The 26,212-nt window shown below is 46.1% G+C and overlaps 1 protein-coding gene across 3 annotated transcripts in view; it reads left to right on the top strand.

Annotated features, from left to right (window-relative positions):
- LOC144690609 (endothelin-converting enzyme 1-like) overlaps positions 1 to 26,212 on the top strand; it is a 359,428-nt gene that overhangs the window by 153,085 nt on the left and 180,131 nt on the right. The window contains exon 1 of one of the 3 annotated variants that reach the window (XM_078558279.1): positions 1,545 to 1,610. The exons of the other annotated variants lie outside the window; for them this stretch is intronic. Within the exon in view, the coding sequence (XP_078414405.1) occupies positions 1,608 to 1,610 (3 nt within the window). The 5' untranslated portion in view covers positions 1,545 to 1,607. Of the gene's footprint in view, positions 1 to 1,544; positions 1,611 to 26,212 lie in introns of those variants that run through there. 3 annotated transcript variants of the gene reach the window in all.

The following is a 26,212-nucleotide window of genomic DNA, read 5'->3' as shown; positions in this document are numbered from 1 at the left end:
TTAAAGTGAGCCCCTGTGGTGTGCAATAGACTGGGACTGGGAGTTGTCTGACGTCCTGCTCACAACTAACAAAGACGGTAACCACATTATGACTGTCCACAGAGCTGAAATTTCAGACTCCATACTGCTGGTTTGACATGGAGGCACATCTCAGTGTGAACTCAAAGCCAATTTGCATTAACATGACTGTTACAAAGGTATTATCCCATTTTTAATACCTGCAGAAGTTTTCTTCAATGCCTTAATGTGCCTATTGCTAAGATCACTCAGCATGATTTCATCCCTCACCTTTCCAGTGTTATGGTAATAACTGGCTTCTTGTGAATGATTTCACTCTAGACAGTATCACAGCTATGTGTTGAAAGAATGCTAGGAACACATAGGGTTAGGATCCAAAGGGCCAGAGCCCTCAATACAATGGAGTGATTGTCTCTTTCTTCCCCATTCTATCTTTTTTCTCTCTCTCTCTCTCCCATTTTCCTTGCTATCGCTTTTCCATTTGCGTTCCCTCTGTGTGTCTTGCTCGCTCACTCGCTCTGTCTCGTACTATGTAAATGGTGATGTATTTCCAGAATGTCTAGATCTTCATTTCAGATTTGCCACATTCACAGTTTTCTCTTCCACACACCTGAATCTAACCATCACTACTTGCCTGTAGAGTTGGAACATTGCATCGTGAGTTTGAGCTGTGGTGGGTTCCTGGTGCTGGGAGACGTTCTGGTGTGATGTGATCTGAGAAGTAGTGTCTCTTGTTTTATTTCCCTTTTGTAGAAAAATTATTTTCATTTCTGATAAGTCAAACAGAGCTGTAGGAATTCCCTCATCCCATGTGACCCAGATGGACCTCCTGCTGCCCCTAATCACTAGGGTGAAGGCCCAAGGCTCTTGATGTGAGATGCCATAAAAGCTGCAAACTGAACAAGAGAAGATGCAATAATTCAAAAGTGTAAAATTATTAAGTAACTAACCAGAATACTAACTGTTAAAATCTAACATTGTTAGATTACTTTATTAGGATATAGAGCTAAAAACATAGTGCTGGAAAAACTCAAGGTCTGGCAGCATCTGTGGAGAGAGAAAAACAGGAAACATTTCTAGTCCAACATGACTCCTCTTCAGAACATAGATCTCCAGCCTCTGCACTATTTTACCTTTAATAAATCTTACTATAATAAATTGGGAAAACTTGAGAATAGGGCACAGTAAGAGCTGACTCTCAACAAAAAAGACCGGGACCTTGAAGGCTGTCTGTGAGAAACTGAGAGAATGGAACGTCGATGTCTCGCTCTGCGGTAAACATGGGATTTAAAAGTACGGTAGTACATAAGATAATACCTACTTAAATATGTAAGGTTGGCAACAGCCACATAAACTTCCTGATTGGTCAAAGGAGATATCCTCACATACTGACTAAATATGATTGGAAAAAGGGAGAGGTTAATTGGACAGGAGCCAGGATAAAAGAGAGCCTGAATTAGTCTTTGTGTGGCAGAGAGAGAGAGAGAGATCATCCAGCGACCAGGACAAATCGGACAAGACCGAGAGAGACTTGAAGACCAAGACTTGTGAGAGAAACTATCTGTGTGCTTTGCTGACCAGATCATGACATGGTTAGTATAATCCGTGTTAAACGGTAGATCACCGCCCAAGATTATTGACGGTATTGACGGTTTTTCTGAGAACTTAATACAATTGTCCTGACTTTGTCTCAATAAAGTCGATTGATTGAAGGGAGACAGAGCAAGGTTAAAGGGTTCTGCTTATTAACAATCTGGAATATAGGAGAGCATGCAATGTACATTTGGGGACAAGTTTGGGGTTGCTGCAAAATAAGAAAGGAAAGCTCAGAGCATAGAAGCATCGAGTTTAAAATTGGATACGGTAAGGAAAATACTTGGTGAGTGGAAGAATGGATGGCATAAGCTAAGAGAAAGAACCACAGGAGTCCTGGTTAGGATATGAGAGTAATCGGCACTGCTGTGCCATCGGTTTTGTACTAGCTCCTGGCACGAGTGGGTAGTGGATCTGGAATTCGCGCTGGAAGGTGAAGGCCTGAGCTTCATTCCCAATTGGGCAGTATTTGCACCAGTTAACTGTCCAGAAGCAGTTCACTTGTTGGGGCTTTCTCGGAATCTGCCAGTTTGCCTGCTGGCATATGGATTGCATAATATGGCCACATTCTGCCAAACGTGGCACTGGAGTAATGTAACAAGTGTTGGGCATCTTGAATCTGCTAATCTGGAAGCTAAATAATTAGCACTGATTTTGAGTGGCTCCTCTGACTCTGTGACGTGACCTGCAGCCGATGCTCTTCCAAGGAGGGGCTGGTGGGGGCTTGGGCACAAAATTTAATCTTCCCCAATTTTGCTCCCAAACAAGCGAGCGTAAAAGGGATCAATTTCTCACCTTGATCTATAATCACGGTGTTGGCCATGACTCAAGTGGAAAGAATTCTGATCTCTGGATAAGAATGTTGGGAGTTTGACTCCCACTCCAGAGACTTGAGCGCAAAATCTAAACCAATGCTTCAGTGCAGGACTGAGGGAGTGCTGCACTGTCTGAGGTGTTATCATGTGGATGAGACTTTAAACCAAGGCCTCATCTGTCCTCTCATGAATGTAAAAGACCCCATGGCATTATTTTGAAGAAAAGCAGGGGAATTATCCCTGGTGTCCTGGCCAAAATTTATCCCTCAACCAACATCTCAAAAACAGATTATCTGATCCTTATCACACTGCTGTTTGTGGGAGCTTGCTGTGTGTATGGTTGGCTGCCACGTTTTCTACATTACAATATGAGTGCACTTCAAAGGTATTTCGAAGTGAAGTGCTTTGGGACATCTTGAGCATGTGAGAGGCACTATATAAATGCAAATTTGCTCTTTTATCCCGACACAGAGCACAGCTGGTCTCTGGCCCCTAGCCAGGGTAGAGAAAGGATCTGACTTGAATTCCTTGTGCATTGAGTAACGACTGCCGAGGGGAATTGTGCCTTTGGCTGTCATCCACACAGGCAGTTAGGCTGGGCCGTGATGCTGCCTATAGCTCAATAGCCAGCCAACACTGGCAATTGAAGAAACTCTCCTGGGTAAAACAAAACTGGGGTCGGCGGGGGGTGGGGGGTGGGGGGTGGGGGAAGAGTAAAAGCCTGAAAAAATAAAAATTAACAATGGCATTGACATTTAGATTTAAGCACAATGTGGGCAGAATTTTGTGCACTTCCCCAATGTGAGTTTGGTGGGGGCATTCAATCAGGCAGCAGATAACCTCACCACCTTCCCGCCTTTAGTCCAGGGCGGGAAGGCCTGTGAATGGCCCACCGCTCTGCCATCAATTGAGGCCCTTAAGTGAACCATTGATGCCCACTTCAGGTGCACATCCTGCTGTAGCTGGTATTAACCCAGAGGTGGGTGCAGGGCTTGCCATGCAGGGAACATAACCAGCAAACCCTGGCATATTTGCTTGTGGGTTCTCAGAGATGTTCCCTCATTCAAAGGCTCTTGGGCGTTTCGACAGGCTAATGAATTTCTGGGCTCTCAGCCCTCATTATTTATTCTTGTCTGAGAGCCCAGACACCCTTTAGAGCTCTGAAACACCTGAGCCCCAGGAAAAACATTGTTTAATTGACAGCTCTGGCTCTCCGATCTATGCTGTTAATTTCACAATGTTCATTACACAAGATAAAGAAGTTTCAAGTGCTTGCAGTTTTAGCTATCGATACTTTAAAGGGCCTGAATGAATGGCACTTTTATTGGCCTGGAGTAAAAAGGTGTTTTTTAAGAAAGTGGAAAGTTATCAATGTTTTCTTGAAAGTTGCTTTTTATACATCCTACTTGTCACTATAGGGTTCATTGATTCTATACAGTGTATAGTGGGTGAATGGACATGGAATTAGCTTAGCTTGGAAAGGGGGGCAAGAGGGGTGTTGGGGGTTGTTTGGGTGCATACCTTGGCATGGGGAGCATGAGCCATAGGAGATGGGTGGCGTCATGAGGTGGCATGGATGGGGAATGGGGAGTGTGTAAGGGGTTGAGGGGATGGGAGGGTTAAGGGCTGGTGTGCCTTTGTTTTTATCACACTGGGATGAAGATTCACAGCACAGATGTGGGCCTTTTAGACAGACTGCCTCCACATCCGACAGCCCCTGTGGCTGCCTCCGAACTTTTTATTAGGCCAGCTGTCCCAACTGCAGCCCGCACCCACCCCCTCCCCCCACAATTAAAATTCCATCCTTGTGGGCACTTTCTCCCGAGGTAGGTGGGCCAAGCTGGGAATTTTTCTGACTCCCACTACCCGCCTCGAGAATGAAAGTCCAGCCCATAACTTCCATATGAGGTACAGTAATTTGAACTCCTTTCTTCCCTGAAAGCGATGACCCTTGATGGAGTATTGCTGCACAGGCTAGTGATCCTCCCACTACCACATGCCAATGTACAAGGCTGGTCAGAGGGCATCACACTTAATGCAGTTGACCTTGGCCTTGGCTCCACCCTGTGTCCATATCACACACTTTCCCAAAAATCACGGGATACCCAATCAGCAACAAGAACCTGAATGGTTCCCCACTGGTGTCTCCTGAGGCTACTTAATGTCGTCAATGAGCAGCTTTTGAAAACCAGTTCCTGTTTGTGCAAGTCATTCTATGCAAGTTTGGTATGCTGAATATTTTGAGGCGATTGTGCTTTTTTTAAAGGCAGAATTCTGTACAGGAATGTAATTCTAGGTGTAATGTGCAAATCTTTCTCTTAAATAGCCAGGCAGAGTTAGCTGGCCAGTTGGAATAGCTTCCCACCTGCGTCTCAAACCTGCAAGTAAAAAAAAATTAGTGATGCAAACTGGCTCGTTCCTAGGTCCAGGCCTACGTGCTGGTGGGACTGAAACTTGTGAAAATGCTCATGGGGAAAGGCCACTAGTTAGGGCCCGCTTGCCACAGTACACAGAGGGACTGGAACCTGTGTTAATGCTCTTTGACTGTAAGTATCAGGAAATGTTTAACAGCTGTGGAGTTACAATGGATGTTGTAAATGGATCGAGGCACTGAGAGTACCCTGTCCTTTATTTAAACAGATTGATCTATATTGCAACAAAAATAAAAATAGCTGGAAAAACTCAGCAGGTCTGACAGCATCTGTGGAGAGGAATACAGTTACCGTTTCAAGTCCGTATGACTCTTCTGTCTACTACCACACTTGTGCTGTGATGTAACTCTTTACATTTAATGCAAAATTACATTTTTTGTGGTGGGGGGAGAAAATGCAATTGGTCAATGTGGCATTCCAACTTAATCAATAGATTTCAGTGAATCAAAGGCTCCAAAAAGGAGTCAGCAGAACTCAATGTTCCTACAGTAATGCATACATTTTAAAAACTGTGTGTGTGTGTGTATATTAATATTAAACAGTTGGCCCTTTAGGTCAGTGTTTGATCAACGTGGGCGGCCTTCTTGCCATCCAAAGTGTTGACTATTTCTGTGTGTTACCAGAGTGACTGCACTTCAAAACTTCCAAACAACCCTGCCTTTGATTCCAATCATGGTTATTTGCACAAATCTGTAATGCTTGATCTCTCGGAGAGAGTAGCAGGGAGAAACCTCCTCTATATGAAGGAGATACTAGGAAGGGTAACCAAAAAGCCTGGTCAAAAAGCTGATTGTGGGGAGGGTTTTTAAACGAGGAGAGGGAGGTAGTATTAGAGCATGTGAAACTTAGGTGGCTGAAGGCAAGGCTATCAATGGTGGAGTGAGCGAGTGGGACTTGCTGTAGAATAGGATACCATCCATCTCTCTGTTAACAAGCCTGGCTCATATCATGCATATCTGGCTTTCACAATTTTTTGCTTAAATAATTTATATCTATATCATTTGCATAGTGCAATTTGCTCTTCCTTCCCCAGTTTCTTACTGACATTTTCCAACCTTTGACAGCATTTTGTAGTCCTGTGGATGGTTAAGTGAGCTTGTACATTTTGGGTACCTTTTCCCCAGCGATGGGCAGGTTTCTCCGCATTGTTAACATGTCTGGACCGATCTTCTTTCACTTCATTCGGATGCTCATACTGGGATGTTTGTCTATTTTTATCGCTTGCTCACCAGGACCTGAACTGGTTTTATTTCTTTTACAACAGCCAACATCATCTTTCCAGAACAATTTTCAGAGCTTTAAAACTAAAATGAGTCATGAGCAATATAAGATCATTCAGCACTGAGGGCTATTCTCTCACTAGGTGATTGCAGATGAGGTTGGATCTTTCGGTCCACCGTAATTCATTTATTCGGAGAGATCACAATGTGTTCCTCCCCCTCCCCACCCCGCCGCCCCCCCACTCCCCATCATTGCAGGATCCAATTGCTTTGCAAATGATTCCAGAGTTTTTGACTTCATTGTTTTATCTGCAAGTTTATTCCACATTTTGATCAAACGCGGTGTGAAGAAGAAATTCATATCAGTCCTAAATGTGCCTTTTACTAGTTTGAGCCTGCATCCCCTGGCCTTATTGTCCCAGTTTAATTTAAAATAATATTGCAGGTTACTTTTTTTCTATACGATAACACTTGTGTATCATTCCAGATCATCAGCTCTCCGATGCCTTTTTGCGGATTGAGAAGGTCTAGTCTTTCCTCATAACTCTCTCACTGACACTGGGCGCTCGTTCTTTGCACTGCCTTCAGTGTCTCTTGTTCCGTGGTAACCAGAGCAGGTAGTCAAGGTGCAGTCTGATCAGAGCCCTGTACAGTTTAATCACGACCTCCTCTGGCCTAGGCATTACTGTTTCCATTTATGTAGTTCAACCTCCTAACACTGCTGCTCCAAATTGGAGGGACATGTTGTGTCAACTAAGACTTCCAGGTCTCTTTCAGCTTCATCACTGACTGTCTTTGCATTCATGGAGCACGCATGTTGTGTTATCTACTTTCCTTCCTATTTGTAACACTTCATATGTCTACTGTAACGTGAGTCTTGTCCTCTTACTTGTCTTGTACAACTCGTTCTGTAATTCAGCCATGGTTGCATTGAATGGTGGAGTAGGCTTGACCGGCTGAATGGCCTCCTGCTGTTCCTATAGAGCTTGCCAGATTTCTGAGCTGCTGCTTCTGATTCTGCTCCTCTTAGTTTAATATCCATTCCAAATTTGACTGCTCTGCATTGAGCTTGAGTCTCAATCATCTCTGACAATTAGATGCCATAGAGGTTCCAGCACCAAGCCCAGAGGCACTGCCCTCACTCTCACCTAAGCAGTATTCATTGTGTTACATTCTTCAGCAACTTTCTTATTTATTTACCCTGATTCACCACAGCTTTGAGCTTGTTTAACATGAACTTAATGAAAAGTCTTCTAGGAAGACAAGGCGTCCCACATTAAAGGGCTTACCACAATCCACATCACCAACACGTGACACCTTCTGTTCACTCTCAAGGCCTGTGATTTGGAAAGCTTTCTGCATCTTAAAATCATCTGTCTGAATTGCGAGCATTGAGAAAATGGACATAACTGAATCTTGGTGCTTGGAATGCTGAAGATGTCCAAATAGTTGGATTGGGAATGCCATGGTTGTACATTTAAGGGCTGGTATGGTGTTTGGTCTTCGTCTGTTGGGGTTCAGGTTAGGGAGCAAGGGAAAGGTACTGTAACACTTGAATTGTTATGAGGGTTTGGACTTGAATAGAATAAATAATGATGCTGGCAAACATATAGGAATATAAAATTCTTGAATGAATTTTATTGAACTATCTTTTAAAATCGCAAGGATATGACTAGCACACACAGCTTATATCAGGCAAATAACATCATGCAGGACTCAGCAATGAAAAAAAAACAAAGCTTGTAAACAGATTTTTTTTTTCAATTGAATTCTCTCGTTTTATAAATACCCCACAGAAATTGAATCCTCTCAATGCAGTTTGTGTTTTACGACCAGACAATCGGCCTCTTTCATCCAGCTCCCTGTCTTTCTTTAACCTATGGGATCAAAGGTTTATACATCCAGTTGACTGGATGATATCCACAAAGCTGAATCTTCCACACAGTCCCCAGCCTTGCCCTACAATCTCTTTACTTTAACCCACAGAAAAGCACTGGTCTCTTTCATGCAGGCTTCCTTTCTTTAACTCAACCAGGAATCTAAAAGGCTACATGTTCCCTGAACAGTACTCACAATATAATATAAAAGCAAAAAACTGCAGATGCTGGAAATCCAAAACCCAGACCTCCCTGTCACTTGCCATTTCAACACACCACCCTGCTCTCATGCCCACATGTCCATCCTTGGCCTGCTGCAATGTTCCAGTGAAGCTCAGCACAAACTGGAGGAACAACACCTCATCTTCCGACTAGGCACTTTACAGCCTTCCGGACTGAATATTGAGTTCAACAACTTTAAATCATGAACTCTCTCCTCCATCCCCACCCCCTTTCCGATCCCCCTTTTTCCAATAATTTATGTATATTTTTCTTTTCCCACCTATTTCCATTATTTTTAAATGTGTTTCCATCCATTGTTTTATCTCTACCTTTTAGCCTATTTTGATCCCTTCCCCCCATCCCACCCCCACTAGGGCTATCTGTACCTTTCTCGTCCTGCTTTCTACCCTTAATGTCACCATTAGCAAGTTTCTTAGATAATATCATCACCGTCAGCACCCCTTTGTCCTTTTGCCTATGACATCTTTTGGCAATCTCCACCTATTACTGGCCCTCTATCTAGCTCTACCTTTCCCACCCCGCCACCCCCTTAAACCAGTTTATATTTCACCTCTTTTCTATTTTTCCCTGGTTCTGGTGAAGAGTCATAGGGACTCGAAACATTAACTGTATTCCTCTCTGCAGATGCTGTCAGACCTGCTGAATTTTTCCAAGTACTCACAATATGCTAGTCCCCATTCACACCCACAGCACTAATCAAATGCATAGGGGGAAAGGCATGTTGGCTCTGTCCACTGAAAGACAAAGGAAAGGTAGGCCTTTCTTATGCCCCTCTGTACATGAGTTCAAAGCCTGAGGTGATCAGGGATTGGTTACACCCTGCATGGTCAGCTCTGTGAGTGGTCAAAGGTGATGCTGTCCCTATGAACTGTTTCAAAATGCTCCTTTTGACTGTTACAAGAACCCCAAGCATTGAACATGGTTGGTAAGCATCACCAAGGTGGATCTTCACACTACTTCAAGGCTTCTTGCTCCTCTGAGCACAATGATAATCCCATGAAATTAGAAGAAGTTTCAAGATGTCCTTAGTGAGATCCATCCTTTTAGTGTCTTGATAATCACCATTGAAATGTCTGCAATAAAAACCGACCCATACCTGATTTTATAATTACAGGTTCCTGATCATTTTATGGCCTATATCCTGCTTTAAGAATACACTTCTATTTTAAGTGCTTGTTTACGTGGGTGATCTGACCAATACTATTGACCACTCATTTAATCCTTGTGTTCCCACAAAGATCACACTTGCAAATTCAACAGTGGTCAATTTGATTTAATCACATAGTGTCTTATGTTTTTCATTCCTTCATGAGATGTGGGTGTTGCTGGTTCAGTGACTGTCTCACATTCCGGCTAGACACATTCTCTCAGCATAACAGGCATAACTACAATCATAATATGCAGCCGAAAATTAACTAGTTGCATTGTCGTTTCATTATTTTCAGTCCATTTTACAATACTGAGCCATTTAATTTGGATCAGGGGCAGAGCTCCCCCTATCGATGTTTGATTTTACACCCAGGAGCTCTACTGTTTTGAAAATACATCCCATTCTTGTAAAATTTCTTGGTTTTCTTGAGACCTCTCCAATGACCTGGAAATAAATGTGCCAATGCAATGTGATCATGAGCCAACAGAGCAGTAAGATCTCGCATTCAGTCACAGCCAGGAGGAGTCTTTCTGACCTCTTTGCCTCGACCTAGTGTCAAGTGAAGGAGCAAGAAGGGTTCCCTCTCAATCACTGTAGGTCTGACAGCTTGTATATTGGGGAATTGGGTGCAGTTTGGATGGTCAGATGCCTCACACTCATTGTCAGAATTGTCACATGAAAAATGGACTGTTGGACAACAGCTGTTTGCTAAGATCCAGCTTCATTGTCAGCACCTATGGGTGGCAGGGGGTATGAGGGGGGCTGGGGAAACAGTGAGGAAAGGCATTCATTTTTTTTTAAACTGCATTATTAATTCTGGATATAGCTAGTTAGTCCTCTCAGTAAGGAAGAAGATGACTTTGGAGCTGTTGCCCCCAGAGCTCTCCACTGCTCCTCACCTTATGTCTGGATCTGTTGTAGGTCTATTGATAGATTCGGGCATTGTTGATTATCGTGCAGAGACCATAATGGTAGAAGGTGAACTTGGGAATTGCTTGACCACAAAAAAGACCATGGGTGAAATCTTGTGCCCACCCCCGTGGCAAGTTTGGCGGGGGCATTTGATCAGGCGGGAGGTTGGCGGATGAGGACCCTCTTGCCTTCCCACCACCACCCTGATCAAGTCGGTGGTGGGAAGGCCCATGGACATCCTTCCTGTCCTGTTGCCAATTAATATCGTGGTATTAACCAAGTGGCGCTGCTCATTGTGCAGGGACCGCGACGAGCAAACCCACTTGGGGTTGCTTGCGAGCTCCGAGGGGAGAGACTCAGCATCGAGAACGGGGGCACTCTGAGAGCCATCCTTCTTAGGGGCGATCTCACTCCAATGCAACCCCATCCCACAAACCGCCTCCCCCCCCTCCCCCCACCCCCGCCAGCACTCGCCTCCAGCCTGTGATTCAGTGACGGTCCTGGGCCTCGGGCAAGTGTTGTGCTGGCAGCAGCCACGACCTCGCCAGTGGCACTGCCATTCAATAGATGTACCAGCCTCTGATTGGGTCCTTGATCCCGGGGAAGACCTGCTGCTGGCCTGTCAAGTGCCTGATTGCAACAAGATGCAGCGGGTCTTTCCAAAAAGAAGTGACCCCTGCCCCCGTGGTTGTCACGGCAACCAGCAGCCGAAACTCCAGTTGCCTCCACGTGATTCCGTACCCTGTCCTTGTGACTGTAGAGAGATTGAGCTCGGCGAAAGCTTCCATTCAGATCATTTTCTTTCCCCAGGCAAAAAAATCAATTAAAATCAGAAGGATCCTAAATTTCACAAGCATGGGTCTTTCCATTTATGACCTCGCTAAACTCTATGATTAGGTTTCGGCCTTGTATTTATTTCCAGCCATCATAACTCAAACTTATCATCTCATAAATCTCCCCAACTTCAGTCCCAGTCCTTGCTGATCTCTAAAGCTGTAAATGAAATGATGTGAGAGGGAGACAAAAGAGCCAATACTTGCTTGAAGGGAATGGAGACAGTTGGTACATTTTTCCATCAGTGATATCAGACTGATGTCAATTGACCTGCCAACAGGCACTGTTTAACTCACCCAAGAAGCCGGAGCTCTGGGCTGAGACACTAAGGAACTGTCCCTCAGTAACAGCCAGAGAAGATTCAAATCAGCCCATAAAATATAACCCATCTCAACTGCCACATACAGGATTAAATTCAGTGACTAATGAACTTGATGTGCCAACTAAATGTTTTGCGTTTGATCATTCAAGTCGAATTTTAACTAATTACAGGCAAATGTGTTGAGTAAGCAGTTACATTCACGAAGCCAGTGGGTGAAGGATTTTTTTTCCCCTAAAGTATATTTCATTCATAAAAATTTGTAAAATTACATGCCACAACAGTTCAAACTGGATATTACCGAAAGTACATTTCTAGTTCAAGTTCTTTCCATGGGGCACTCTGAGGTGGCTCGATACAATTCCAATTACCCGTGATACTTACAATATACATTCCATGGCAAAGATACCACCCAAGAGGTTTGACAAAGTTTCCAGCCCCTCTGTATGCTGTGGTGGGAGGGCCTTAGACAGTGTCCTTTCTCCATTGAACCTCTGTGGCAGCTGCCCCAAGTTTTAGTGCATACTCAACATGTAGTCCTGAACCTTTGAACATGTCCGTCTACAACACTTAGTTGTGGAACACTTTGCACTGGAAGACCATTAAGCTTCAGGCAGACCGAACAGCATCTTTCACCAGTAAGATGCTGGAGCCAATCTTTACTCAGTCTAGCATTTATTTAAAGTGAAACATTACAAACAGAAATCTCCTAACTCAACCATACTCCAGTTTCAGTGAATGTCTGTTATATCTGTGTAGAGTTCTATTGTTTGGTGTTTGACTGTGCGTCTGTCAACTCTTCACTATTCTGTGTGCTGCTAGTCAAGCCTGGTTGTTACTGAGAAAGAGAAACTAAACTGAAAGTAAGCTGAAAACTTGTGCTGCAGACATTTTAAAAGCATTTGTAAATAAAGCTCCTGTTCAGGCAGAAACTGGTGTCATCTCTGCAAACCTCCAAGGTGCAAAGACCATAAGGCATAGGAGCAGAAGTAGGCCATTTGGCCCATTGAGTCTGCTCCGCCATTCAATGAGATCATGGTTGACCTGATGATCCTCAACTCCACTTTCCTGCCTTTTCTCCCTAACCCTTGATTCCTTTACTGATTAAAAATCTGTCTATCTCAGCCTTGAATATACTTAATAACCCAGCCTCTACAGCCCTCTGTGGTAAAGAATTCCACAGATTCACTACCCTATGATTGAAGAAGTTCCTCTCATCTCTGCCTTAAATGGGTGACCCCTTACTCTGAGATTATGCCCTCTGGTCCTAGATTCTCCCACAAGGGGAAATAACCTCTCAGCATCTACCCTATAAAGCCCCCTAAGAACCTTTCCATGTTTCAATAAGGTCGCCTCTCATTCTTCTAAACTCCAATGAGTACAGGCCCAACCTACTCAATCTCTCATCATAAGAAAATCGCTTCATACCTGGGATCAACCTAGTGAACCTTCTCTGGACTTCCCCCAGTGCCAGTATGTCTTTCCTTAGATAAGGGGACAAAAATTGTTCACAGTATTCTAGGTGTGGTCTAACGAGTGCCTTGTGTAGTTTTAGCAAGACCTCCGTGTTTTTATACTCCACTCCCTTTGAAATAAAGGCCAATATTCTATTTGCCTTCCCTATTACCTGTTGAACTTGTATGCTAGCTTTTTGGGATTCATGCACAAGGACCCCCAAATCCCTCTGTGCTGCAGCCTTCTGCGCAACAATCTGGTCAAGGGAACCCCTAATTAGTGCCCTCCACCTATATATAATTAAAACACAATTGATATATAATTAACACGCAGCCCAGAAGTAGGGCAGGGGAATTGCACAAGATTCACAAAAATAGCAGAACAAGTACAAAACAGAATTTTGCGTTGGTGTCAGCCATTTTGATTAAATTATTCACCTGAAAGGCTATCTTATTTAAAGAGAATATGATGATCTCTGAGTACCAAAAACAGCCATTTCCACTGCAAGTTCTAAATCTTGTTATAAGAATCTCCCTGAAACAATCAGCTAGAAAGGCAGCACTATAATACATCCATTAGGTTTACTCTTTGATCTAAGGGGTTGATTGTGCACGTAACAAGGCTTCCACAGCATACCAGAGTTAGCATATCTTTCCCTTCTCAATCCGCTTCAACCTAAATTTCTCTGTAGGAAGCCAGACTTCAGCTGTGCCCTACTGCAAGCTCCTTTTGGTCCTTGGTTTATAATTGCAGCATTCTAGTCTGTGAAGGTTTGCAACGCTGGTCTCTCTCTGGTGGCTGTGGTAGGGTTGTCAACTCTCCAGGATTGCCCAAGAATCTCAAGCAATTGAAGATTAACCTCCAGGACACTGCTGTGAGCTGCCTTGGAGAATAATCAGAAGAGGATCAATCAAAATTTGATGTTGCTTTCATTTTCTTTGAACAATTTCCTCGTTAGCTGATGGTACAAGGACTAGGGAACATAGATTTAAGATTTTGGGCAAGAGATTCAGGAGGAATGTGGGGAACAACTTTGTTACGCAGCAAATGGTAATGGTTGGTACTCGCTGCCCACTCGGTTGGTGCAAGTGAAAATTGGATGAGCAGTCGAGGGAAATCAACTTTCAGAGTTTCTGCAATAGAGCTGGGGGGGATGAGATGGATTGGATTGCCCTACAGAGACACGACATGGACTCAATGGGCCAAATGGCCTCCTCCTGTGCCGCGATGACTCAATGACTCTATGGTTAATTGTGTAAAATATTGGAGGTGAGAAAACTAGATGTTTGACTGTCAAAGATTATCCATTTGAGTAACAGTGTGTGTTCACTTTACACTTGGCTGGGTGGCAAGGGACAGAGCAGTTGGAGATGAAAGGTCAGAGGTCACATGATGAAACCCTAGTTGTCAGGGTTTTATATCAAGATGACTTGGAGCAATATTGGCTGGTTTCCAATGAACATGTAAGTGAGATGCAAAACTCATCCAGTTGATGTGGAACTTCACCCAGAAACATTGTGGTATGAAATAGAGAAGTGCGATGAGGCAGTATTGATGCAGTAAAGGTCCTTTCCTGACAAGTGGTGCTGGTGGTGTATTGCTGGAGCAGGTTAGAACAAGTTTGAAGTAATGTTCTAAGCTGACTCCTAGGCCGGTAGCTCCTCCCTCAGCCTAAGCATTGCCATGCCTGGGTAACCTGAGTTAACCTGTGTCCAAATCAGTCGAGGCAGGAATAGGTCACACAGCCCCCTCGAACCTGCACCGCTATTCTGTAAGTTCATGATGGATCTCCTACCTTCCTGCACCATCCCCACTGTAGTGTAAGGATGTGGCACATAAAGGGTTAACATGGGACTGAGTACAGTACAGCCCACACACAATGTAACACATGACCCACACCTAGGGGTCAGTGTAGTGTTGGACAGAGCCGTGTGTAGAAGCAAGCATGGGGACAGCTCCTGGCTTGGACCTTTAGTGTACTGATGTATATTGTTTCTAGCAGTTAATAAATACTTACTGTTGAACTATCCAAGACTACAACTATGCCCAAAACTTTACAACACCCACATCCTCTGATTCCTGTAATATCCAAAAATCTACCAATTTCTGTCTTAAATATACTCAATAACTGGGCATAGACATCTCTCTGCAATGGAGAATTACAAAGATTCACAACACTCTAAGTGAAGAAATTTCTTCTACACCCCTATATGGCCAGCCCCTTATTCTGAGACAGTTCTGCATAGTTCGAGACTCTCCGGCCAGGGGAAACCACGTCCCAGCATCTACATTGTCAAGCCCTCTCGGAATCCTTCGAAACTCTAGGGACTATAAGCTTAGTCTACACTAATTTCTCCTCTAAGGACCATCCCCTCATCCCAGGAATCGGGGCAAGTACTGCAAATTCTTCCTTGGGTAAGGAGACCAAAGCTGTATACACTACTCCAGGCGTGATTCCATCAAGGCTCTATACAATTGCAGTAAGACTTCTTTACTGTTGGCCTCTGCGAAGGAATTGGAGGATAGCATACCATTGGCTTTTCTAATTACTTGCTCCACCTGCATGTTAACTTTCTGTGATCGCGGGTGCATTTTGGCTGCTAGTCTGGTTTTGAGCTATTCAATCTTCTTCTGGCTTGGGTGTCGATTTTTCCCTGGTTTTTGTTATGTAGTCATTTTTGGCATGTGAGCATCACTGGCACGGCCAGCAATTATTACCCACCCCGAATTGCCTTTGAAATATATGAAGTGCCTTGGGATGTTAAAGGCACCATATGAACACATAAGGTAACAATCCATGTTGTACCAAACCTGGAGACAATAATCTCAGGGCAGTGTTTTCTATAAGTGCCTCCATTGTCTCCTCACTCCACATGATGTTTCCTCAAGACCACTATTCCCATGAAAGAATTAATTTATTCTAAAAATCCCAGTGCACACCCTCTGGTATTCTGAGTAATTGTGTATTTTTTTAAATTGTTCTTTCATGGGATGTGGGCATCACTGGCAAGGCCAGCATTTGTTGCCCATCCCTAATTGCCTTTGAACTGAATGACTTGCTAGGCCATTTCAGAGGTCAGTTAGGAGTCAACCACATTTGCATCCCCTAAACTCAGCTCTGCAAGTAGTGCAAGAGCCTTCATCCAAATTAGAATTCTCTTACTAAATCCTCCTGCCTTGCTATATATCTCCCTCCTTTCAAAAGCCTCCTTAAACCTCTTCCTTTGACCACACCTTTGGTCATTTCCTGTTAACCTCCTCCTTCACATCTACCTGCTGTGGGGTGTTTGCAATGTAAAAGACGCAAGGCAAGTTTTAAGTTGTTTTAACATTGGAGTCTAGATTTTCTGATTGACATTATTTTCATGCTCAGGCTAACTGGTTTAAAGTACTTGGGTTAATGATCTGGGCCTGTTCCTTTGCTAAACTACCCCACTTTGAGTCTGAAATTTACTGTTCTCTGGTGCCTTTATTTCCTGAAAGATTTCTGGATCATTTTAGACCAGCGGTGTCTAGTACATTAGCTGCATGTGGCTCATTGTGAATCTCGGTAAATGTACTTAAATAAAAACAGAAAGTGCTGGAAAGCCTCAGTAGGTCTGACAGCATCTGTGGAATGAGAAGCAGAGTTGACATTTCGAGTCCAATATGACTCTCCTTCAGTAAATATACACTAATTTTAGTCGAAAATGTGGCTGAACATGTTGGCTTAGCAGCATTAATTTAGACCACCGCAGGTAAGTTGGCACTAATCTCGAACATGGTGGTATATAACTTTGTGGTCTCGTCCTCTTGAATCGCTGAGTTCCCGGGGCGAACAACAAATTTGCATTTATATAGCGTTTTTCAAATGCTCAAGATATCTATTGGAATTATCTTTGTAATTTAGCAGATGTGGTAATTTGCGAGCAACAAGGCTCCACAGGCAGGTAATCTCTCCTCGGTGAGAGAGGGGTGACAACAAGAAAAATGCCCTGTTCTCATCCACAGTGCCATGGAATCTTTTACATCCACCCACTCGAGTGTGTCTGATCTCGGCCTACACTTCGTCCGAAAGACGGCACCTCTGACAGAAGAACACTCTCTCGATATCTCACTGGAGTCTCAGATCAAATCCTTTAAGGTGGGTCTTGAACCACTGAGTGAAGGCCGAATGACTACAGAATAGCGCCTGGGGCTTCCACCTCCCTTTCACCGAGAGAAAGTTCCACAAGATCGAGGGTAGTCACTTGATAATCTGTATCACTCAGCTGCTTCTCGGCCTCTTTGGTAGATGTCTGGATATAGGGCTGGACAATAGCTGTTGTCTTTCAGGTGAGACACTAAACCGAGAGCCCACCTGTCCTCTTGGGCAGATGTAAAAGATCCCATGCAACTATTTTGAAGAAAAGCAGGACAGTCCTGACCAATATTGATCATTCAACCAACACTTTGAAAACAAATTACTGAGTCATTTAATTCATTACTGTTTGTGGGAGCTTGCTGTGCACAAATTGGCTAGCACGTTTTCTACATTACAGCAGTGACTACACTTCAAAAGGCACTATTGAAATGCATGTTGTTTTCGCTCATGCAACATTGGGCCAAAGGTAGCTGAACTAAACTTCCAATTTTATTAGTAAGAATACGCGAGACCCAGGCAGAAAAAGATTAACAGTGACCACGATTACCCCAATGATCATAGACTGACCGTGTCTGAAAATTACCGGAAGCTACAACATTCATTCAATTTGATATCTCCCTAGTCTAAAAGGAGCTATAGGCTTCTGTGCTTTGGACTTTTCTGTTTAGCTTATTTAGCAATAGAACCAGAGGGGGAAAAAAAATCATCTTACGTAAAAGACTGTTACATCTGGAATGCACTGCCTGAAAGGGTGGAAGAATCGGATTCAAAAGGGAATTGGATAAATATTGGGAAAGGAAAATAAAATGTACGAGGCTATGCAGAAAGAGCAGAGGAGTGGCACTGGTTGGATAATTTTTTCCAAGAGCTGAAGCAGCCTTGATGGGCTGAATGGCCTTCTCTGTGCTAGGTGATTCTATGATTTGGATGAATGTTTGATTGGTAAACATTTCTTGGGGCGAGGATCTCTCCATTTAAGCTTCAAGATCACTGTGATTGTGGCAGAGTCTGTTGTGTCTGCCCCACATCCAACCAGGGAAACTTAGTCAGACAGTAGAAGGCATGGGCACAGGCTCCATGTCCTCCACCCTCCTGATTATAATACAAGTGGCTTATTTAGATAGCACAGCATAGAAACGAGCTGAAGACAAGTCACAACAAAGACAGAAAATGCTGGAAAAACTCAGCTGGTCTGGCAGAATCTGTGGAGAGAGGAACAGAGTTAACATTTCGCGTCTGTATGACTCTCCATCAGAACTCACTGAAGAAGAGTCATATGCGACTCAACATGAACTCTGTTTCTCTCACCATTGATGCTGCCAGACCTGCTGAGCTTTTCCAGCACTTTGTTTTTATTTCAGATCCCCAGCGTCCACAGTGTTTTGCTTTTATTCTAGAAATGGGCCATTCTGCCCAACAAGTCCATGCTGTCTCCTCCCCCTCTTCACCCAACCCCATATTGTTCTATTCCTTTTACCCTCATGTGCTTATTTAACTTCTCTTAAATGCTATCTACCTCAACTTAGGTGGTGTAATAGTATTGACACTGGACCTAGTGATCCAGAGACCCAGGGTAATGCTCTGGGGACCTGGGTTTGAATCCCACCACAGCAGATGGTGAAATTTGAATTCAATAAAAATCTGGAATTATAAGTCTAATGATGACTATGAAACCATTGTCGATTGTTGTAAAAACCCATCTGGTTCACTAATGTCCTTAAGGGATGGAAGGAAATCTGCCATCCTTACCCGGTCTGGCCCACATGTGACTCCAGACCTACAGCAATGTGGTTGACTCTTAAATGCCCTCTGAACGAGGGCAATTAGGGATGGGCAATAAATGCTGCCTAACCAGCGACACCCACATCCCCTGAATGAATAATAAAACAAAAGTGGTTCTGTCACTGAACTAGTAATCTAGAGGTTAATGCTATGGGAGCATAGGCTCAAATCCCACTATGGCAGCAGCTGGTGGAATTTAAATTCAATTAATAATTTAGAATTTTTTTAAAAAGCTAGTCTCAGTGATAGTGACTATGAAACCATTGTCGATTGTAGTAAAAACCCATCTGGTTCGCGAATATCCTTTAGGGGAGGAAATCTGCTACCTTCCTGATCTGGCCTACATGTGACTCCAGACTCTCAGCATTGGGGTTGACTCAAATGCCCTCTGAAATGGTGTGGCTAACCACTTAATTCAAGGGCAATTAGGGATGGGCAGCAAATGCTGGTATTGCCAGCGATGACACATCCCATGAAAAGAATAAAGGGAAGTTTCCACATTCTAACCACTTGCTGTCTTATTAATCTGTCTCCCTACTTTCAGTGATCTGTCTATTGACCTGTATTCCATTTTTACTTGATGACAACTACCCAGAACTTTGAAACCTACATTTCTCTCTCTTTCCCCCCTTCCCCATCCTCCTTTGGGCAAACAGTCACTCCTCCTTTTCCATTCTTGTTTGTGTCCCAGTCTAGTTCAGCTAATAGAATAGATCTAAATTTATCTTAATTTCCATTCTTGTAGTTATTTGGTACTGTGTGTAGTTTAGACCGTTTAGTCCTCCTTTTAGCAAAAGGCACCATCTGGCTGCATTCATCGGTACCACACTTCTTAGCAACAGGGCAGTGATCTTGGCTAGCTCTTCTGCTGGGCAATGCCAGGTGAGGGTAATGGTGCGGCAAAGAATCTACCAAACTGCTGTCACCAGCCGCATCATGGTAGCTGGAAGCACCATTAGTGGGTGCCAATTATGCATGCTGAGCCAGAAAGACGTGCCCTGAGGGTGGGGCGGGGAGAATAATCTAATGGCCAGGGACTTTATTTTGTGATTTTGTTCATTTTCTCCCTTTCTCCTCCCACCTTGAGGGCATTTCTGGAGTAAGTGCGTGTGAGGATGATTCTGGGTGCGAGCAGGTTTCCCTGCCAACAGTCGCGCTCTGGCATCTTGTCCAAACGTGTAACTTGATTTTTTTTTGTAAAAATATACTTTATTCATAAAATATCTTCAATCACATTCCAAACCATTTCAAAAACATCATTACAAGGGTACAATCCAGGTTAAACTTTTACAAAATGTATCACCAGGTGCATCAGTACAAACAATATTACAATCATTTACAGCCTTTCATTTTGAGCTGTACAGCCTGAGGGGCTCTAAACAGTTCCCAGTCTCTCGGTGCGCTGTGGCAGAAAGGTCTTAGACAGCGACCCTTCCCCATTGCGCCTTTGCGGCAGCTGCCCCAAGCTTTAGTGCGTCCCTCAGCACGTAGTCCTGGACTTTGGATTGTGCCAGTCCGCAACAATCGGTCGGGGACAACTCTTTGTGCTGGAAGACCAACAAGTTTCGGGCAGACCAAAGCGCGTCTTTCACCGAGTTGATGATCCTCCAGCTGCAGTCGATGTTTGTCTCGGTGTGTGTCCCTGGGAACAGCCCGTAGAGCACAGAGTCCTGTGTCACAGAACTGCTCGGGATGAACCTCGACAGCAACCACTGCATCTCTCTCCAGACTTTCTTTGCAAAGGCACAATCCACAAGGAGGTGAACAACGGTCTCTTCCCCACCACAGCCACCTCGAGGGCAACGTGCAGAGGGGGTGAGCCTCCTGGCGTGTAGGAAGGATCTGACGGGGAGGGCCTTTCTCACCACCAGCCAAGCTACGTCTTGGTGCTTGTTGGAAAGTTCTGGCGATGAGGCATTCTGCCAAATGACTTTGACAGTCTGCTCGGGGAACCATCCCACAGGGTCCACCCTCTCCTTTTCCCTCAGGGCCTCTAGGACGTTACGTGCTGACCACTGCCTGATGGACTTGTGGTCAAAGGTGTTTTTCTGCATATCTACCTCAGCCCATCCAAAGTGAAGGAATTTGAGCTCACTACGGGTATGAAGGAGCAGACTAAAGGTCTGGGACTCTCAGAGACAGTGGGTTTGGTAGGAGAATAAATGCTTTAAAATGGGTTTAAAGATTGTATCCATAAATGTGCGTAGCATTAAATCTACTACGCGATGTGTTGCGACCTTGGACTACCTAGCCAAGGTCAAAGCTGACCTGTTGTTTCTGCAGGAGTGTGCGATACCGCACCTCAGCTCCTACAGGCAATGGTCACGATGGTGGTCCCATGGGCCATCGATCTGGTCGGGCGGAAACGACTCTCGTTCCTCCGGCCTGGGTATTCTGCTGCGGGGAGGCAACTTCACCGTCTCCGAGGTTAAGGAGGTGGTGGGCGGGCGACTCCTCGTAGCAGACGTAATGTACAAGAACGCTCCACTCCGGTTAATTAACGTGTATGGCCCGGCACAAGGGGCTGAGCGGCTGGAGGTTTTTCAGCAGCTCCCACTGCTGCTGGCGACCTCCAGGCCGGTCATTCTGGGCGGTGACTTCAACTGCATCATCGATGCGGCTGGACGATCCAGCAGGGCCGGCAGCAGATTGGACGCTACGTCCAGATCCCTGATGGAAACAGTTAAGGATGCCAAGCTGCACGACGTCTTCAGCAACCCTGCAGACGGAGCGCAGCGTAGATACACCTGGTCGCGGCCAGACGGGTCCATTCGTTCCAGGATAGACTTCCTGTTTGTGTCCCGTGCATTCACAGTCAGATCCACCGAGGTCAAGCCGGTGTTCTTCTCTGACCACTGCCTCCTACTGGCGGACTGCCACTTGGAGAAGGACCTGAGGGTGGGCAGGGGGGCATGGAAGCTAAATGTGCAACTGCTGACCCCAGAGAACATTGAGGAGCTCAAGAGGGATTACAAAGGTTGGAGAACCGTGAAACCCCTCTTTGAGTCCCTGACACACTGGTGGGAAGCGATCAAGGGAAGCATCAAGAGGTTTTTCATCCTCAAAGGCACCCAGAAAGCTAGAAAGGAACAGAGGGAAATGTCCCGACTCCAGAAAAAGATGCAGAATCTGCTCCGGCTGCAGTCGATGGGGGTCGATGTCAAGGAGGAGCTCCAAGAGGTGAAGAGCCAGCAAGCCTCGCACTTTGCCTCGGAGGCCTCCAAGATCATCTTCCGTTCCAGAGTCCGCTCCGTGGAGCAGGATGAGACGTGCTCACGTTTCTTCTTCCAAAAGGTACACAGAGAGCGCTCTGTGATCAGCAGCCTGAAGGAAGAAGACGGCTCAGTAAAGTCATCACGGTCCGACATTCTGAGGATCAGCAAATCCTTTTATGCCGGATTGTATGACGTGAAGCCCACGGACAGCACGGCCTCCCAGTCCTTCCTGTCCTCTATCACGGAGGTCTTAGACGACAGTACGCGGGAGAGCCTGGACAAACCGCTAACTCCTGATGAACTGACTAAGGCCCTCGAGTCCTTGGAGAAGAGTAAAACCCCCGGAAGCGACGGCTTGCCGGCGGAGTTGTATTCGGCTCTGTGGGACTTGATCGGCCCAGACCTGCTAGGAGTGTACGAGAGTATGCTCCTGGCCGGTAGTATGTCAGAATCCATGAGGAAAGGCATCATCACCCTCATCTACAAGCACAAGGGGGAAAGGGAGGAAATTAGAAATTGGCGACCCATTTCACTGTTGAATGTGGACTATAAGATTCTGTCCAAGGTCATCGCCAATCGGGTCAAATCCGCTCTGGAAGTGGTGATTCACCCTGACCAGACCTGCTCTGTGCCAGGCAGGAAGATCTCTGACAGCCTGGCGCTGCTCAGGGATACGATTGCCTATGTACAGGACAGGGGTGTGGATACCTGCCTCATCAGCTTGGATCAGGAGAAGGCCTTTGACAGAATATCGCACACCTACATGGGGGATGTGCTCTCCAAAATGGGGTTTGGGGAGGGAATTCGAAATTGGATCCAACTGCTCTACACTAACATCAGTAGCGCAGTCTCAATCAATGGGTGGGAAACAGATAGCTTTCCGATTAAATCTGGAGTCAGGCAGGGCTGTCCTCTCTCGCCTGTCCTTTTCGTGTGTTGCATAGAACCCTTTGCCGAGTCCATCAGGAAGGATCCGGGCATAAGAGGAGTGACGATCCCAGGCAGTGGAGGCACTCAGGTAAAAGCCTCCCTGTACATGGACGACGTCGCCGTCTTCTGCTCGGATCCGCTGTCGGTGCGCAGACTGATGCACATCTGCGACCAGTTCGAACTGGCCTCGGGAGCCAAGGTAAATCGTGGGAAGAGCGAGGCCATGTTCTTTGGGAACTGGGCTGACCGATCCTTTGTCCCCTTCACTGTCAGGGCTGACGGCCTGAAGGTGCTGGGGATATGGTTCGGAGGGACCAGGGCATGCGTTAGAAACTGGAAGGAGCGAGTGGCTATGGTGAAAAGGAAACTGGGCATGTGGGAGCGACGCTCCCTCTCCATTGCGGGAAAGAACCTGGTCATCAGGTGTGAGGTACTCTCGCTGTTGCTGTACGTGGCGCAGGTCTGGCCCATTCCAGACTCCTGCGCGATGGCGATCACTCGAGCCATCTTCCGCTTTATCTGGAGGTCGAAAATGGATCGTGTCCGCAGGGACGCGATGTACAAGCCTCTAGATAAAGGGGGAAAAAACGTGCCCAACATCGCCCTCATACTGATGGCCACCTTTGTGTGTGGCTGCATCAAGCGGTGCGTAGACCCTCAGTACGCAAACACCAAGTGTCACTACGTGCTGAGGTTCTACCTGTCCCCGGTGTTGCGAAGGATGGGTCTGGCCACGCTGCCGCGGAACGCTCCAAGTAGTTGGACCGTGCCGTACCACCTGTCCCTGGTGGAAAAATTTATGCAGAAAAACACCTTTGACCACAAGTCCAAACGTGTAACTTGATTTTTTTTTTTTGTAAAAATGTACTTTATTCATAAAATATCTTCAATCACATTCCAAACCATTTCAAAAACAACATTACAAGGGTACAATCCAGGTTACACTTTTACAAGATGTATCACCAGGTGCATCAGTACAAACAATATTACAATCATTTACAGCCTTTCATTTTGATCTGTACAGCCCGAGGGGCTCTAAACAGTTCCCAGTCTCTCGGTGCGCTGTGGTAGAGAGGTCTTAGACAGCGACCCTTCCCCATTGCGCCTTTGCGGCAGCTGCCCCAAGCTTTAGTGCGTCCCTCAGCACGTAGTCCTGGACTTTGGATTGTGCCAGTCCGCAACAATCGGTCGGGGACAACTCTTTGTGCTGGAAGACCAACAAGTTTCGGGCAGACCAAAGCGCGTCTTTCACCGAGTTGATGATCCTCCAGCTGCAGTTGATGTTTGTCTCGGTGTGTGTCCCTGGGAACAGCCCGTAGAGCACAGAGTCCTGTGTCACAGAACTGCTCGGGATGAACCTCGACAGCAACCACTGCATCTCTCTCCAGACTTTCTTTGCAAAGGCACAATCCACAAGGAGGTGAACAACGGTCTCTTCCCCACCACAGCCACCTCGAGGGCAACGTGCAGAGGGGGTGAGCCTCCTGGCGTGTAGGAAGGATCTGACGGGGAGGGCCTTTCTCACCACCAGCCAAGCTACGTCTTGGTGCTTGTTGGAAAGTTCTGGCGATGAGGCATTCTGCCAAATGACTTTGACAGTCTGCTTGGGGAACCATCCCACAGGGTCCACCCTCTCCTTTTCCCTCAGGGCCTCTAGGACGTTACGTGCTGACCACTGCCTGATGGACTTGTGGTCAAAGGTGTTTTTCTGCATAAATTTTTCCACCAGGGACAGGTGGTACGGCACGGTCCAACTACTTGGAGCGTTCCGCGGCAGCGTGGCCAGACCCATCCTTCGCAACACCGGGGACAGGTAGAACCTCAGCACGTAGTGACACTTGGTGTTTGCGTACTGAGGGTCTACGCACCGCTTGATGCAGCCACACACAAAGGTGGCCATCAGTATGAGGGCGATGTTGGGCACGTTTTTTCCCCCTTTATCTAGAGGCTTGTACATCGCGTCCCTGCGGACACGATCCATTTTCGACCTCCAGATAAAGCGGAAGATGGCTCGAGTGATCGCCATCGCGCAGGAGTCTGGAATGGGCCAGACCTGCGCCACGTACAGCAACAGCGAGAGTACCTCACACCTGATGACCAGGTTCTTTCCCGCAATGGAGAGGGAGCGTCGCTCCCACATGCCCAGTTTCCTTTTCACCATAGCCACTCGCTCCTTCCAGTTTCTAACGCATGCCCTGGTCCCTCCGAACCATATCCCCAGCACCTTCAGGCCGTCAGCCCTGACAGTGAAGGGGACAAAGGATCGGTCAGCCCAGTTCCCAAAGAACATGGCCTCGCTCTTCCCACGATTTACCTTGGCTCCCGAGGCCAGTTCGAACTGGTCGCAGATGTGCATCAGTCTGCGCACCGACAGCGGATCCGAGCAGAAGACGGCGACGTCGTCCATGTACAGGGAGGCTTTTACCTGAGTGCCTCCACTGCCTGGGATCGTCACTCCTCTTATGCCCGGATCCTTCCTGATGGACTCGGCAAAGGGTTCTATGCAACACACGAAAAGGACAGGCGAGAGAGGACAGCCCTGCCTGACTCCAGATTTAATCGGAAAGCTATCTGTTTCCCACCCATTGATTGAGACTGCGCTACTGATGTTAGTGTAGAGCAGTTGGATCCAATTTCGAATTCCCTCCCCAAACCCCATTTTGGAGAGCACATCCCCCATGTAGGTGTGCGATATTCTGTCAAAGGCCTTCTCCTGATCCAAGCTGATGAGGCAGGTATCCACACCCCTGTCCTGTACATAGGCAATCGTATCCCTGAGCAGCGCCAGGCTGTCAGAGATCTTCCTGCCTGGCACAGAGCAGGTCTGGTCAGGGTGAATCACCACTTCCAGAGCGGATTTGACCCGATTGGCGATGACCTTGGACAGAATCTTATAGTCCACATTCAACAGTGAAATGGGTCGCCAATTTCTAATTTCCTCCCTTTCCCCCTTGTGCTTGTAGATGAGGGTGATGATGCCTTTCCTCATGGATTCTGACATACTACCGGCCAGGAGCATACTCTCGTACACTCCTAGCAGGTCTGGGCCGATCAAGTCCCACAGAGCCGAATACAACTCCGCCGGCAAGCCGTCGCTTCCGGGGGTTTTACTCTTCTCCAAGGACTCGAGGGCCTTAGTCAGTTCATCAGGAGTTAGCGGTTTGTCCAGGCTCTCCCGCGTACTGTCGTCTAAGACCTCCGTGATAGAGGACAGGAAGGACTGGGAGGCCGTGCTGTCCGTGGGCTTCACGTCATACAATCCGGCATAAAAGGATTTGCTGATCCTCAGAATGT

The sequence above is a fragment of the Cetorhinus maximus genome, chromosome 15, assembly GCF_964194155.1.
Source record: "Cetorhinus maximus chromosome 15, sCetMax3.hap1.1, whole genome shotgun sequence".
Taxonomy (NCBI): Eukaryota; Metazoa; Chordata; class Chondrichthyes; order Lamniformes; family Cetorhinidae; genus Cetorhinus; species Cetorhinus maximus.
This window is presented reverse-complemented; position numbering and strand designations above follow the sequence as displayed.